At 44.1% G+C, this 17,332-nt stretch overlaps 1 protein-coding gene across 1 annotated transcript in view; it reads right to left on the bottom strand.

Annotated features, from left to right (window-relative positions):
* The window catches only part of LOC310798079 (protein NLRC3-like), a gene marked incomplete at both ends in the record, with an annotated part of 176,331 nt that extends 173,507 nt beyond the window's left edge, over window positions 1-2,824 (bottom strand). Inside the window, 2 exons of the mRNA XM_083660573.1 lie at window positions 669-2,536; window positions 2,771-2,824. Of these exons, the coding sequence (XP_083516699.1) occupies window positions 669-2,536; window positions 2,771-2,824 (1,922 nt within the window). The remainder of the gene's footprint in view (window positions 1-668; window positions 2,537-2,770) is intronic.
* Window positions 2,825-17,332: the final 14,508 nt, after the last annotated feature.

Here is a 17,332-nt window from a genome sequence, read left to right as displayed (position 1 = left end):
GTGAATCGGCACAGCCCTAACATTTAGTAAAGGAATTACCCTGCTCCATGCTCTTTAAGTAACGTTACATATTTGTTTGTGAATAATGCAACGTTTTTGTTAGCTGGGTTTCTCACTTTTAATTTGAAGGCCGAAAAGGGAAATGGTGTGATAGTACATTGAATTGACACTGGTCTGTCAATTCTATTATTTCACACGTACCATTAAAATTAAAAGTGGAAAACCAATGTAACGTTAGCGTGTGAAGCCTCGGCCTGTCTGGATTATAAAAGTATAACGTTAGACTAAGAAAACAGCCATCAGCCATGCCGTTTTATACTCATTTATTGCCAAATGCTTTGGGAATCAAGCTTGGTCAGAAAAGGTCTACTACATTAGTTATGCCTGCATCTCAATAGCCCTGCTGCCTGGTTGTATTTGAGACCTTTTGATGTGAGTTGAGTGTTTTTATTGGGGGGAGAAAAAAACTCAAGACTCGTCGACTAGTCGACCACCTTTAGGGACGACTAGTCGACTAGTAAAATTCACTAGTCGTGAATGCCCTAGTATGAATATGATGTACTGGATTCAGACACCAGGAAGACTAGCTGGTGCCATAGACGTGAGTTAATGGGGATCCTTATTTATAGATAAACAAACAAACAAATAAATAAGATACCAGGACTAACCGAGCCTTCCTGCAGTTCCTCACAGCTGGGATCAGTCTCCACCGTCCTTCATCTGATGTGTTGTAGGCCTTCAGGTCCAACACATCTAGAACCTCCTCTGACATCTGCAGCATGTAGGCCAGAGCTGAGCAGTGGATCACAGAGAGTTTCTTCTCTGATCTGTTCTCTGACTTCATGAACTGTTGGATCTCCTGATGTACTGACTGGTCATTCATCTCCATCAAACAGTGGAAGATGTTGATGCTTCTGTCAGGAGAGAGTTTGGAGGTGTTCATTGTCTTCAGGTTGCTGATGGCTGTCTGGATGCTTTCTGGTCTGCTGTCTGTCTGACCCAGGAGGCCTCCTAAGAGTCTCTGGCTGGACTCCAGTGAGAGGCCATGAAGGAAGCGGACAAAGAGGTCCAAGTGGCCATTTTTACTCTGCAGGGCTTTGTGCATGGCTATCTGCAGAAAGACATCCAGGGGTTGATGATATATATCCCAGTCTTTCCCCAGGAATGACTCCAGTACATTCTCAGCCCTGCTGTTTGTGTAGCAGTGGAACATGTAGACTGCAGCGAGAAACTCCTGAATGCTCAGATGAACAAAGCAGTAGACCGTCTTCTTTAAGTGCACACACTCTCTTTTGAAGATCTCTGTGCACACTCCTGAGAACACTGATGCCTCTCTGACATCAAGACCACACTCCTCCAGGTCTTCTTGGTAGAACATGAGGTTGCCTGTCTCCAAATGTTCAAACGCCAGTCTCCCCAGCTTCAGAAGAGCTTCGTTGTCAGTCTTCGTCAGCTCCTGTTGACTCCTCTCACGTCTCTCATTATACTTCTGCTTCTTCCTCTCTGTCTGAACCAGCAGGAAGTGTGAGTACATCTCAGTCAGGCTCTTGGGCAGCTCTTCTCTCTGGTCTGTAGTCAACATGTGCTCCAGAACTGTAGCAGTGATGAAGCAGAAGACTGGGATGTGGCACATGATGTGGAGGGTCCTGGATGCCTTGATGTGGGAGATGATTGTGCTGGCCTGCTCTTTATCACTGGATCTCCTCTTGAAGTACTCCTCCTTCTGGTCATCAGTGAACCCTTGTACCTCTGTCACCCTGTGGACACATGTAGGAGGGATCTGATTGGCTGCTGCAGGTCTGGAAGTTATCCAGAGGAGAGCCAAGGGAAGCAGATTCCCCTTGATCAGGTTTGTCAACAGCACATTTACTGATGATACCTGTGTGACGACAGACACAACCTTTGTGTTCTGGAAATCCATTGAAAGTCTGCTTTCATCCAGGCCGTCAAAGATGAACACAACTTTACAGACAGAGAGCTGCTCTGCTGTGACCGTCTGTAATATTGGATGGAAAACATGGAGCAGCGTGAGAAGACTGTACCGCTTATCTTTGATCAAGTTCAGCTCCCTGAACGAAAGAGGAATCACAAGACTGACATCTCGATTTTCCAAGCCCTGTGCCCAGTCCAGAGTGAACTTCTGCACTGAGAATGTTTTTCCAATGCCAGCAATGCCCTGCGTCAGAACTACTCTGATTTTTATCTCTTTTTCTTTCCTTTGTTTCTCTTGGCCAGGTAAGGGTTTAAAGATGTCGTGGCACTTGATCGGAGCTTCATGGGTCTCCTCCATCTTGGATGCTGTCTCCTGTCTCCTGAGTGGAGCATCATGGAGGGTCTTCATCTTGGACACTGTCTCCAGCTGCCACACCTCATGTTGGGTATTAACATCTTCATTTCGTCCCACTGTGATGTAGAGCAGAGTGTAGATCCTGTTGAAGGAGGTTGCAGTCCCTGCTTCAGCGGTTCCTGCTTCAGTTCCTTCTGTCACAAATCCACATCTCTTTATCAGAATGATCTTATGCTCATCTAAAACCACCTGCAGAGCACCGTCCACTGGAAGACATGAAGGAGTAAATAAGGGTTACTCAAATACTGTATAGTATCTGGTATTAATGTGTGTGTGTGTGTGTGTGTGTGTGTGTGTGTGTGTGTGTGTGTGTGTGTGTGTGTGTGTGTGTGTGTTGCATGAGAAAGAAACATGTGTCTGTAGCAACACAATAAGTCCTGGTTGTAGAAATGGTGACAACAGTAGATACACTCCAAGTCTTACTTTGTACGATGCTGGTTTGACTGGATGTCTGCAGTCCAGGTCTTCGTCTATCATCACTCGTCTTCCTCTCTCTGTGGAGATTAAGGCAATTCATTATGACACATTAGAAAAGTTTATAAATGTAGTAAAACAACTAAAAAAGGTTTTAACTATCTTTTGTTGCTAGCAAGCAGAGTATGGAATTAATGGAAAGTATCAGTTGTGGTGACATCTAGTGGACATAAATCACAAGTACAGGTTTGGGCAAGGAGGGCCACAGTCACATGGCCCGCAAAGGACTATGGGATATGGGCTGAGGTATTGCCACGTTCTGGCTTAGTGATTCAGTCTATCTTGTGAGCAGCGATGGAATATGTAGAGTACTAGGAAATAAGCGGCTCCAGCTACTTGCTGGGCCAAAAGAGAAGTGTCTTGTCTCTCTGTTCCTGCGTCTCTTCACAGAAAGACATGAAGCATCTTTGTTGCTAACTTGACACAAACATAAACCTGTCAAGTGCAGTGGATCACTGAGTACACAGATCATAGTGTGAACACTACATTACTGGTGGGCGGGATGAGACAATTTGATTGACACATGATGGACGTGCTATTGATTAAAAGTAGTGTTAAAAGCAGCATCAAATTAAACAGGGTAGTGAAGCAGTATTTAATTAAAAGAAGCAGCTGCATTTGGAAACAATATTCAACTGAAATGCTGAAATTCCTTTTGAGTAAATAAATGTTGGCAAATATCGGTTATCGGCCATAACAGCAAAGTTGATATCGGTTATCGGTATCGGTCACAATTTTCATATTGATGCATCCCTAGTCTCGCTGGCCAGCCTCCCCTCCCTACCGTGAGAGGAGTCTGGCGCCGCAAGTCTCCATAATGGGATTGCCATGGGCGGCGCTTAGCGGCACTGCCCACGGAAAATAGTTTCCAACAATCCAACTTGCCGTTTTCAGCATGTAGCAATGAGCTAGCGTGGAGGTTTGTGCCATTAGCTGGCTAGCTACTTAGCGTTGTTGTTTTCGCTGCGGCGGCAGGGCACTATTTACAGCGACACGCAGGGAGGAGGGAGCGGAAGCCACTCTGATTGACATGGTCGGAGCCAATGACAGAGCTTGTAATAAGCCGGGAGCGGACATCCGGCAGCGACTGAAACAGTCGCACCAATGGGAGAGCAGAGTAGAGCAGGGGAGGGTTTACCTTAGTTATCCCAGACTCCTCTCCCGGTAGGGAGGGGAGGCTGGCCAGCGAGACTAATGCATCCCTAACTGGGTTGTTCAGCACACTCTACTCGGAGGCCTAATCACAGTATTTCCGAGCATTTCAAGACATTATTGGCTTGCTACACTTGTGGCTGTGAGCCAGTGTCGAAAAAGTGTGTAAAATCTAGCAGATAATGAGTACGTTTTGGACTTTTCTAATTTGGCTTCAAAACACAGTTTTTTTTATGGTGTAATTTTAATGACTTTTTGCTGTTATGTAACAAACACTTTCCCCACAAGCTGGTGCATCGACTCCACAATACAGAACTAAAGTCACGGCCACTTCCAGTTTAGGCATACAAACAGATTTAATCTGCCATTAAATGCTTATAAAAATAGTTTTACTTGGTCAAAGCACTCAGTTTTGTTCTGAGTGAAATGTTCTATGGTCTCTTGTGATTCCAATAATACAGATTTTACTCATGTAACTTACTGCCACATTTTCAATGTTTTCAAGGTGCTTCTTTGGTGCTGTGGCAGCAGTGAGGGGGCGCTGCTGAGCTGCTGTGGCAGCAGTGAGGGGGCGCTGCTGAGCTGCTGTGGCAGCAGTGAGGGGGTGCTGCTGTGGCAGCAGTGAGGGGGTGCTGCTGAGCTGCTGTGGCAGCAGTGAGGGGGCGCTGCTGAGCTGCTGTGGCAGCAGTGAGGGGGTGCTGCTGTGGCAGCAGTGAGGGGGTGCTGCTGAGCTGCTGCGGCAGCAGTGAGGGGGTGCTGCTGAGCTGCTGTGGCAGCAGTGAGGGGGTGCTGCTGTGGCAGCAGTGAGGGGGTGCTGCTGAGCTGCTGTGGCAGCAGTGAGGGGGTGCTGCTGTGGCAGCAGTGAGGGGGTGCTGCTGTGGCAGCAGTGAGGTGGTGCTGCTGTGGCAGTAGTGAGGGGGTGCTGCTGTGGCAGCAGTGAGGGGGTGCTGCTGTGGCAGCAGTGAGGGGGTGCTGCTGTGGCAGCAGTGAGGGGGTGCTGCTGTGGCAGTAGTGAGGGGGTGTGAGGGGGTGCTGCTGTGGCAGTAGTGAGGGGGTGTGAGGGGGTGCTGCTGTGGCAGTAGTGAGGGGGTGCTGCTGTGGCAGCAGTGAGGGGTTGAGGGGGTGCTGCTGTGGCAGCAGTGAGGGGGTGCTGCTGTGGCAGCAGTGAGGGGTTGAGGGGGTGCTGCTGTGGCAGTAGTGAGGGGGTGTGAGGGGGTGCTGCTGTGGCAGTAGTGAGGGGGTGCTGCTGTGGCAGCAGTGTGGGGGTGCTGCTGTGGCAGTAGTGAGCGGGTGCTGCTGTGGCAGCAGTGAGGGGGGTCTTTTGTAAAGAACAGAGAAAACATTTAAATAACAAAAGCACCACTTTTACCTGCTGTGTATTGCAGCAATACTGCAGCAAAGTGGCCAAACTAATTGAGTAACACCTGCAGCTGAATCACTTGGTTTGACCAAGTAAAAGTATTTTTATCAGCATTTGACAAAATGTCTATGGAAAAGAAATGGAGGATGAAATCCCTTGGTTCACATCTATGGTTCATATATCTAAAGTGGGCTTGACTTTGGCTCTATTGAATCTGTCTCTTTCTTTCACTGCAGCAAACTTAGGTCTGTTCAGGGCTCTTAGTGTCGGGCAGTTCAAGTATTTTCCATGATTAAATCATTTAGACCAGTACCTCAAAATGAATTGAACTTTAAGTGTTTTGTCTTAGATTAAGCTGTCTTCATAACTTCCGTGCAACATCCTGTGTGCTTTACACATTAACTGTCATTAAGTGTAATACACCTTTTAGGACAGTAGAGGGCAGGGCATAATTTGTTATGTGAGGAAGTCAGTGTAATGTGCATGGTCAGGTGTCAACACATGCTGTATCAATTTAAATTACAGTAATTGTACTATTTTATCCTTCTATTTCTAAATGGGGACGTAGAGACATGCAAAGTGTTTTGTTTTCAACTGTTTTTTTCCTATTTTCAGTGATGGAGAGTAGTGAACTACATGTAATTAAACTAGTAGTTTAACTACATTTTGCAGCAACCTGCAGGTAGTTCAACTACATTGATATTTGCATCATGATTTAAGTAGTTAAAGTACATGTTTTGGGCTCAGCCCACAGTAGACTAATGGAATCTGAGCTCAATGTGAGGTTGAGATTGTTTTTGTTAAAAACATTTTTTTCTCAGCTACATTCCATTGTTGGGCTGTTTATATGACTTTTCAATGTGTGGCTCCTTGTGAGGGCCTCTATTAAACACATTACAAACAGGCAGATAGAGAGGAACTCGCGCAAAAAGTGTCTGAATCTCGGCTGCTCTTTTTGATAGTTTGAGTTTAATTTGCTTCAGTCGGACTCGGCAGTTATTTTAAATGCGAGGACGCATATTTGCTCCTAATCTGCCCTCATCCTGCTGCCTCGTATTCTCAGGAGAGCGCGTTTCTGCTCCACCTTATTTTCTCTCTCACACTGCTTAAAGCTCAATGCTGTGTGTGTGTTGTGTGTGTGTGTGTGTGTGTGTGTGTGTGTGTGTGTGTGTTGAGTCGCATGTCTCTGCTCTGTCCCTACGCTCTGTCTGTCGGTCTCTCTCTCTCTCCATTAAATTAGCAAATTGACAAATGACAATCACGCAACTCAATTGCAGATAGCCAATATATTCGTCCCTTCGCCCAAACCTACTGTATAAATAACAGTGAACCAAGACATAGATGGATGGATAGATAGATAGATAGATAGATAGATAGATAGATAGATAGATAGATAGATAGTAGGGATGTCGAAAATCATAATTTTTCTTGACCGACAACCGACACTCATTAGCCGACAACTGTCGGTTAACCGAGAAGATTAAAATGCGCTATTTTACTCTCTGTGCCCCATTAAACCATTAGGCTACCAAATGCTTGGTTTTTTTTCAGTAGAAAGCGTTTATTTTTACATCTACAAGCAGAAAAAAACACATTAACAAAACGAGAAGACAAGTTGAACCCTCCAGCCATCTAAACAAAAACATTCCTCCGATAGGCTATACTGCTCGCATTGCATATTAAGGGCACGTCAATTGACACGCAGCCGCCCCGTGAAGTAGTGTTTGAGCGGACGACAGCCCAGGATGCAGGGCGCACTGACAAAGTGCACATCACTACAGTATCTTCTCTTTTAGCAATAGTCTCACTAATCCCACAGTGGTTTACCTGCTTTTGAGATCTGCAAAAAATAGTTTGCTTCTGTCTCACCCGTTCGCTCTCTCTCTTCACACACGCGGCGAGGGCTGTGCTCTCTGTGCCTGGCAGGGCTCCACAACATTATAAAAACGAGTCCACACTCCGCACGCAGTCTCTTGTGAAACAATTTATCCGAACTGCCATGTGTTGGACAGTAACGTTAACGTTAATTGATACTTTTCAATCGTCAATTCGACCGCTTCATGTCATTTTTGTAACACGGTAAAAACTACTGTTTCATCATTGAGTGCGAGCGTATGCATGCGTGTGCCTGATGAACATGCACTGCAGAGAGGGAGGGAGAGAGTTGCCAGCCGCAGCAAGCACGCCACGCACACGCACATGCAAGATGTGTGTCCCGGCCGTTAGACCGAATGAGACAGTGAAGAAAAAGTAGGCTAATGACAGCACACACGGAGTTAACAAAACTATAGAACATGTATGAGCTGATTGTTTCGCTGGGTGTGTGTTAATTATTCTGAAGTGGTCACAGAGCACATCTGAGCTGTGTGCTCAGACATGAGCAGCAGAGGGGCAGGGCAGTCAGTGCGCTCACTTCACTGTGACTCTGTGTGGCTGCAGCAGGTGTTCAGCTGTGTGTGTGTTTCGCTGCGGAATGCGTTTGATCAGACATCAGGTAGATAAAATCAACATGAACCATGTGTTTATTTCCAAATCTAGCTTGATTAATACTTGCCCCATCGTTTAATATACTTATGTTACATTGCTGACCACGAAGGAGGGGGGGGAATCGCCACATTGGCAACACTGTTATATGCAAATTAACATGGAAATTGACCGTTTAACCGACATGCTTAACCGACCAAAGACGTTCTCGGCGGGTTAACCGGTTAACGGTTAACCGTCGACATCCCTAATAGATAGTGTTTGCATGCTTGTGAACATTCTTTTTTAGCACATGAATTATTGGAAACTCAGCGTAAATAAATGACATGAAAATATTTATAAAACAAATTGTATTTTAAATTTCCATGAGTTTTCTAGGTTTCTCATGGCCGTACGAACCCTGGAATTAGTTTGGTTGTACTTGTACTGTTCAGTAACTTGCAAAATAGTCTTAAAAACCAATATGAAAAAGAATCGTGATAAGATCGTGGATCGTGATCCTGCCTGAAAAAATTGTGATATGATATTTTTGCCATATCGCCCACACCATATATATATATATATATATATATATATATATATATATATATATATATATATATATATATATTCTATTAATTCAGAATCTTTATTGTGAATTTAAATTCACACCATCATATCCTCACTACAAGCTTTGCTTCAGGAATACAATCATCTCATACTGTGTCAACTAAACCAGTGGTTCTCAAACCTTTTCATGTTAAAGACCCATAAACGGACACAACTTAGACCACACCCCCCATCTGATAAGATTGTTGCTTTGAGATGTCACTGTATGATCTGGTTACATGTTAGTGATGGGCCATGGAAACAGAAATGGTGAGGCAAGAAGCGGTCAAAACGTAGTGTTAAGTCCAGCATGGGAATGATCGGACACACACACACACACACACACACACACACACACACACACACCACTTTGGGGTGAGCTGAACTGGCACGGTGGATTTGATACCTTCACTTTTCCAGTGGAGCGACTGAGTAGTCAAGAAGAATTTAAGAAATAATTAACTATATTATATATTATAACTATATATATTATTGCAATGCCGTTCTCAAATTCTCAACTGTTTAGAAGAAGCTGTAGTGATGCAACAGAGACAATAACTCACTCACTCACACACACACACACACAGAGCACTTTGGGGTGAGCTGAACTGGCGCGGTGGATTTGATACATTCCTATTTCCAGTGGAGCGAGCGAGTAGTCGAAGGTAATTCAAGAAATAATGAACTATATTGCGATGCCGTTCTCAAATACAGCTCCAGTAGTCTGCATTGTCAATGTTGTACCCGACGTGAGGCAGAAGTTAAACTCACATCTGACTGTTTAGAAGAAGCTGTAGTGATGCAACAGAGACAATAACTCAGAGGATTTGCTTCATGGTGGGAAAGGACATGATGCAGATAAACATGGTGGACTGTGAGGGATTTTGTGAGCTACTGAACTACATTGAGAACCAGGCTGTCGCGTCCCCCCAAAGCACAAGCCACACTGATTTATTTATTTATTCATTGTGGTATGCAGCGTTAATGATTAACCCATTAATTGACTGTTAACGTGTTCAATTAAGGGTTAAGGAAAATGCATGAAATTCCCATCCCTATATGAAACCCATGACCAAAATAGTCACACATCACACAACTTAGACCACACACCCCTATATGATAAGATTATTGCTTTTAGATGTTTTATTACAGAAAGTGTATGAAACCCATGACCAAAATAGTCATGCATTGTGTCATTGTGCTACTTATGAATGGAAGTATAGTGAATAACTTATTGCCGTTTTTAGCTGGGGACCCCTAGAACTGCCTCAGGGACCCCACTTTAAGAACCACTGAACTAAGTAACAGTGAAGGGAACCAATTCTACAGAACATGTTCCTTCGTCATCATTACTCAAGTCTTCTCAGGTAGGCTGACAGTATAACAGTCTTCTTACTTTGTGTCTGAAGGTCCAGGTTCATCACTGAAGTTTGGATGAAGAAAACCTTTAGACGAGTCACTCTTCATAGACAGGTAGCTGGGTACTGGAGACTCTGCTCTCTGCCTGTGGTACTGACCTCTGAAACAGACGTGTTATACACATCATTAGAAATTATTGTGACGGCTGCACTAGGGATGCCACAGTGTGAAAATTTTCACACCGAATAATAAGCACGTGACCTGACTGGTATTAGCGGTTACACCGGGAAATGTAAACAATAGGATTGTCAGTTCCTACTAGTGCATGTTGTTCCCGGGATCAATAACAGTGAGACACCAGTCGGGTATCCATAGCAGCTAGATTAGAGCGAACGTTACGTTATATGTATGTTGATAATACAAGTTTTAAAGTAAGCAAGAGTCTATGCTTTAACCGTCCATTCTGTAGGTTCATAGAGACAAGATGCACGCTGCTGCTGTTTAAAGTACTAACGTTAGCATGGACGCTCACAGTCATACAACACTGGCTGCATCACAACTCATGGCTACATCTGACTCGATTTGCTCCCAATGTTTTGTTTAATTTTGCATTTTAAAAGACAACGTTTCGAGCCGATGCAGGCTCTTCGTCAGGTCAGGCAGCTCAGACATGACAGGTTTGCTGCCTGACCTGACGAAGAGCCTGCATCGGCTCGAAACGTTGTCTTTTAAAATGCAAAATTAAACAAAACATTGGGAGCAAATCAGTGTCGCGAGTCTCTTTTAATCTTGATGAATTAACCACTTTGGACTCAGCACCTACAAGAAGAGATGTGCGTGTGTTTTCTCAAATTTTTCTAATACATCTGACTCGAGACAACTTTTCAGACGCCCGTGGAGACAATCTTTCTCAAAAGAAACTAACGTTAGCGACACACCTGGAGTCTTTTTCTGACATGGGATTAACAATACCAGCAAGCAGCAGTAAGCAGGCAATGACTGAATGCTGGTAAGTCCTCCCTCCCATTAGCATTGATGCTAAGTTAGCATCGACTTTTGGCTGTGGAAAAAAAGGCACATTTCCAGAGATGGCCCGCATTGACAACAGTATGCACACGCATGCAGGCTTAGCTAAGGGTCTTACCTACATGTGTATGAGGAGGGCATCATTTGTGTTCATAAGATGTATAGCGTTAACTAACGTTAGTTGCTGGTCTAACCATAACAGCAGAGCCACACTGCAGCCGAGAGGGAACGCTTGTAATTTACACCGGCGCACGCTGAAACTGCGGAGTTTTCCTTTCAATTCTTCCTCCATAAAAACAAAAGGTGTTACCGGTGGGCACGTTATGTAATCGGTGTATCCCCCAACACCGTGTAACACTGGTAACACCTGAAATCGCGGGAAGCCTAGGCTGCACCAAATCGCCACACATCGTGTCAGTAAAACACCCTTACAAAACGCCTTTCCCTTTGTTCATCAGTTAGTTTGTAGCACATTTTACGTTTACAATACACATATCATCACCACCACCACATAACAAACCGACACAAAGGCTTTGTTTAAAACATGGTCAACATTTAGTAGCATTATTTATATCATGTTTCTCATTTGAGTGCACACATTTGAGTTAACATGTTTCTATCATTTTGCTGTGGTTTATAGAAGCTCCTTTCTTTCTCCTCCTCCATGCTGATCCACACGTGTGTCTCACCGGGAGTCGTCCACCACCTCTTCCAGACCTGGACAGCCAAAGACTGAGCAACCGTTCTGGACCCTACTAAATACCAATGGTGGGGGTGGTGGACTGCACCATCTCCTGGGTTATCTAGCTGTTATATCCATATATTTAATGCTAAAAACGTAAAGCTAAACAATTAAAATCCTAATGTAAGTTTCATAGAAAATAATTTGGGCACCTCTGGTATAACAGTCATCTTACTTTGTGTCTGGAGGTCCAGGTTCAAGTCTGCTGTTTCAATTTCAATATGCTTGTTTCATGTTTCAGTTTGTGGCCCTGTTGCTGTTGGCAATTAAACAAGAGAGAGTCTTTTTTTATTATTGTGGCAAGTTGGATGTTGATCGGCTACGGCAGTCAAGTGATTGCAGCGCACATAGTCGTAGTGTGTGCGTATGTGTGTGTGTGTGTGTGTGTGTGTGTGTGTGTGTGTGTGCGTATGTGTGTGTGTGTGTGTGTGCGTGCGTGTGTGTATGGGTGCATGTGTGTATGCGGGGGTGTGTGTGTGTGTGTAAGAGGAGGAGAGGGACAGAGAGTGGCGGTGGCTGTCTTTAATCAGAGCATCCTCAGTTAGTTTGCTTTAGGGCTGGCCGGATCACGGATAATCCGTGACCCGTACAGATCAGCCCCCACGGTTCGGAACGCGGTTCGGAACGTCAATGGTCCCCCCCCCCCCCCCTTCGTTTAATTTAATGTTTAACGTTAGTGTATGAGAACGCCTGCAGCGCAGCCAGACACAGACAGGCATCATGGCAAGCACAAGTGAGTTTCCTCATCCCTTGTCGTCGCTGTAAAGTCTCTCTGAAGGCTGTGGCTAGTGGCTACTAAAGACAACAAACTTATTTCAACACCTCTGAAAAAGCACAGGAATGCGAGCAGCAGATAACGAGAGCACAGCAGACACACGCGCACACGTTTCACGAACACATATCACCGCCGGACGGTGAAATGTTGCCTTGGACACATAACAACAAAACAACACGTGGGGCCACAGAGTAGCTTAACGCTAGGGGTGTCAAACATAATCGATTATAAGATGCATCGCGATGTGGACGTGCACGATTCTGCATCGATTAACAAATATCAAAAATCGATTATTAACACGTTCACTGCCTCGATTTTGTTTTTTTGACGGTGGGATGTGCATCTAACCCTTTTACATCTCTTATATAAGTATTGGACGTGTACAACGTGTACAACCCATTCCACCGACCCACTAAGTGGCGACAGTGCTTTCCTGACTAGAGGAAGGCAAGCAAAAAGCAGTGTGACGAAGCCATTCTCATGAAAATGGATTGGCGAAAACGCTTTCATTTTCGCGCTGATTGCTGGCGGTGCGGGATTGCAAATTTGCATAATAGATTACGGGTGGAACACACTTTGAAACACGCAGCATAAATATGACCAGAATCGCAAAAGCTTCATCAAAGCTCTCAACCAAAACTCCAAGAAGCGAGCGAGTCCATCCAGACTTCCTCAAAGAGCGGCCGCGCAGACAGGCACAGCAGCAGCAAAGCAGTGAGACTGGTGACAAGCTTGTGACACGGCCGCTGCAGCCAAGAAGAACGCCCACGGAGGGAGGAGTTGGAAGCAGAGGGGGGTTTCCTGCTGTTATGGAGGAAATTACTGTTCAAAACTATTGTTTAGATGTCTGACGTCTTACTGATGCCAAAAATGAATGGTTAAAGTGACTGTTCTATCGAATTTCACAAAAAGCCGTTTATCTCAGAATAATTTTTCTGACGCTGAAACCATGCTGTATTCAACTGCTAATGCTTACATAACTACTAACTCTACAAACTAACTCTTTTAGACAGAGAAAGCACACATTCTATTAGTTCTTTTGAGATATTGTGTGTTCACAAAATCTTAGCAGAAAAGAATCCTCGGGTCTTGAAAGATGAGCCAGAATCCTCAAAAAAACCCTCTGGCAGAACCTACCTACAGTAAAAAAAAAAACGGCTGGCAGTGAATGTGTTAAAAAAAAAAAAAAAATTATAATCAAATAAAATAGAATGTAAGTACATGCAGTTGTTTATTTTAATTATGGATCATAATACAATGCAATTCCAAATGCACTTTTATTTTAAAAGTAGCCACACAGTGAGAAAAAAGAAAATTAGAAAAAATAAATCATGTATTGCGGAAAAAGTGATGCATCGATTTAAGATGCATCGCGATGCATCGTGATGCATCGTTTAATCGAATCGAAGACAGATGAATCGTAATCGAATCGAATCGTGAGGCCAGTGAAGATTCACAGCACTACTTAACGCAGTGGTTCCCAACCATTTTTGTGTTATGTACCCCTTGAGCTGTTTTACCATGCCGATAGTACTCCCTCACTCATGTGTGTCCATAATTCTCCTAAAGTTGTTATATTAAACTTATATTAAACTTTTAGTAGGCCTCTCTAACACATCTCATTAAATGAATATAATTTGAATGACTCCTCTTTAATACAATTTTGACAGTTTTCAATTGGGAAAAAGTCACCAGTTTTTATCATTTTGGAAATACATTGTAATCCCAATCTTTCCAAGTACCCCCTGCAAGCTGCTCAAGTACCCCTAGGGTTACACGTACCCCTGGTTGGGAATCACTGGCTTAACGTAGCATCAACGTTATGTTTCCAGACTCACCCGGTCTGGTCTGTACCCGTGTCATGTGACTACGTTAGCACGCAACAGCCAGGAAGTTAGGCGCAGTGCCCCCTAAAACAGGAAGTTGGGTTGTTCTGCCTTCAGAGTAAAAGCATAAATTGTGTCATAAGAAAAAAATATTTTTTGAGCTGTGCAGGGCAACAAATGGTTAGAGAAGTATAATAGTATTAAAAAATCTAATCGAAAATCTAATTTTGAGAGAAAAACGCGATCCGATCCGTGGGTTTTCCGATCCGTGCCAGCCCTAGTTTGCTTCAATGTGATAATTTCAGCACGGTGCTCATGTTCTCTGTCATGTGTTGGTTGGCCTGTCTCATGTGTGCTACTGTAGTGCTTTCAAACTGTTTGTGCCCAAGGCAAGTCAAGGAGGTTTCAGGAGGTCGCCAGCTGAATTTTATTTTCATTATAATTGCACGAGTAACACAATGATGTATGACTGTTGTGGTCCTAGGTTTCATACACTTTCTGTAATAAAACCTCCAAAAGCAAAAATCTTATCAAATGGGGGTCCGTGGTATGTTTTGTGTCAGTTTAGGGGTGCTTGATCTGAACAAGTTTGAAAACCAGTGCTCTATAGAATGCTAAAGTGATTTAATCTGCCATTTTATTTATTTATTTATTTATTATTCATGTAATGTTATTTTTCACATATCAACATTTATTTTTTGGGCCATGGCCCTCCATCCAGATTAATGTTTGGCCCTTCATAGAAAATAATTTGGGCACCTCTGGTATAATGGCCCATTTCCACCGCTGGTATCAGCGCGGCCCCGCCCAGCTCGTCTCGCTTTTTTGTCTCATTCCACCGATCTAAAACGTGGACAGCCCGGGTTGAGTCGGCGTTGAGTCGTGCTAGTTTTGGTCCCTGCTTTGTTGAGGTTCCAGCGCTGTGAACCCGGTACCATACCGTGAGGTGAAAACACTGCAGACGACTGATTGGTCAGGCAGAATCGTGTTTACTGTCTACTGTCAATGCTGGATAGCAGTTTAGTGGGGCTTGGCTTACCTTCTCTTTTGTTATTTATTTTGTGTTGCTGCCTTTGGCTCTGGTGAAATAAAATCGATCTCCTTGCTCAGCTTTAACATGACGGTGGTTTTCAATTGTTTTGAGAGAGAAAAAGTCCGCTCCTCGGGAAGCCCTGTAGTTGTGTGTAACATCGGTTCCGCTAGGCCGCAGGCGGGGGTTTAGCGAAGCCGCGGTCTTGCCTGGTGAGTTGCCGCCGGGGTAGAGGCTTCCCTTCTGCCCGTAGCGCAACTCCCGTCCCCGCGCAGTGCATGCATGTGAGTTTGAGTAACAACAAAGTGATATCCATTCTCCTGGCCGATTCTCACATTTGCCCACACTGTAGGTCATTTACAGGCACCAGTATTTCATAATCAGTTTAAAAGTTCTGTGTATGGATTTAATTTTAACGTTATACGTTATAGCCTACTTCGGCTATGGGTGGAGGACAGATATGCGGTCGCTATGACGACCAGGTGTGGGCGGAGGCGAGTAAACTTGCTATGGAAACAGAGTCTATATCAAGTAGAGACGAGTAAGACCAGGTCGAGTAGAGCTGTACTGTGCTGTTATATGTGGTGGAAATGAGCCATAACAGTCATCTTAGAGTGCTTTCTCACTGGCGCCCAGGTAGCGTTCCCGAGCACACTTGTACCCAAATTGACCCCAGTTTCGGAACGTTTGATGAGTGTGAACGTTGCGTTCCGTTCCGTTCTGCCCCCGGGCGCGCAACGGGGAACCGTGACAGGATCCACTTGAAAAGGTGGTCTGGGGAGCGCTTTGGCGTGCCCGGGCACTGAACACTTGCGAGTGTGAAAGCCAAATGTTCCGAACCTCATAGACAACAAACGGAGTAAGGAGACACTGCAGGCATAGTTGATGACGCAACTGCACTCTGTTTTGTTTCCGAGCGCAGAATAAATGTTGTAATGAGAAAGCTGACCAGAGGGGAGAGGGGATGGGGGCAATCGTTCCCGGGTGCGGAACGGAATGGAACGGAACAGAACGAAAGCAATCGTTCCCAGTGAGAAAGCAGCCTTACTTTGTGTCTGAAGGTCCAGGTTCATTACTGAAGTCTTTGCCGATGTCTTTAGACCGGTCACTCTTCATAGACACACAGCTGGGTACTGGAGACTCTGCTCTCTGCCTGTGGTACTGACCTCTGAAACAGACATGTGTTATACACATCATTAGTTCTAGTAAAGACAGACAACAATGCATGTGATGTTGCATATTGCAACGTATTGTGTGTTTGTTAGTGTGATGAAGATCACACTGTAGGTCTTGATTAGTTTGCTTCAATGTGATGATTTCAGCACGGTGCTCATGTTCTCTGTCATGTGTTGGTTGGCCTGTCTCATGTGTGCTACTGTAGTGCTTTCAAACTGTTTGTGCCCAAGGCAAGTCAAGGAGGTTTCAGGAGGTCCCCAGCAGAAAGGGGAATATTTTATTTTCATTATAATTGCACGAGTAACACAATGACAGAATGTACGACTGTGGTCATGGGTTTCATACACTTTCTGTACTGAAACCTCTAAAAAAAGAATGTTTGGTAACCCTTCCTTTTACAGTCCGGTAATTACCAGGCATTTACCCGGTAACTACCAGGTAATAACCTGGTAATTAGAATTTTGAGAATAATTAGTATTTACTGGGTTATTACCCAGTAACTACCAGGTAGTACCAGGTAGTTATACTGGGTAGTTCCCGGGTAATTACCCGGTAATTACTATATATTTTTCTGAATATTACCTGTTATTTACTTGGTGATTACCTGGTATTTACCCAGTAATTATATATTACAGATTGTAAACCTCCACTATCACCCATCAATTAGTCTAAATGTGACCGTGTTAGTGTGACAATAACTCAGATCTTTATAAGGTAATTACCAGGTATATACTCAACATTGGACAGGTATTTACCCAGTAACTACCAGGAATTTACCTGGTAATTAGTAGTATCTCCTGGGTAATAATCTGGTAATTACCAGGTAAATACTCGATAATGACTAGATATTTTCTTGACAACTACCAGGTATTTACCTGGGAATTATCTGGCATTTAACCAGTAATTATAGATTACAGAATATAAACCTTCCACTGTTACCTATCAATTCGTCTAAATGTGAGCATGTTAGTGTGACAATAACTCCGATATGTA

The sequence above is a fragment of the Poromitra crassiceps genome (assembly GCF_964638095.1).
Source record: "Poromitra crassiceps genome assembly, chromosome: 2".
NCBI classification, from domain to species: Eukaryota; Metazoa; Chordata; class Actinopteri; order Beryciformes; family Melamphaidae; genus Poromitra; species Poromitra crassiceps.
This window is presented reverse-complemented; position numbering and strand designations above follow the sequence as displayed.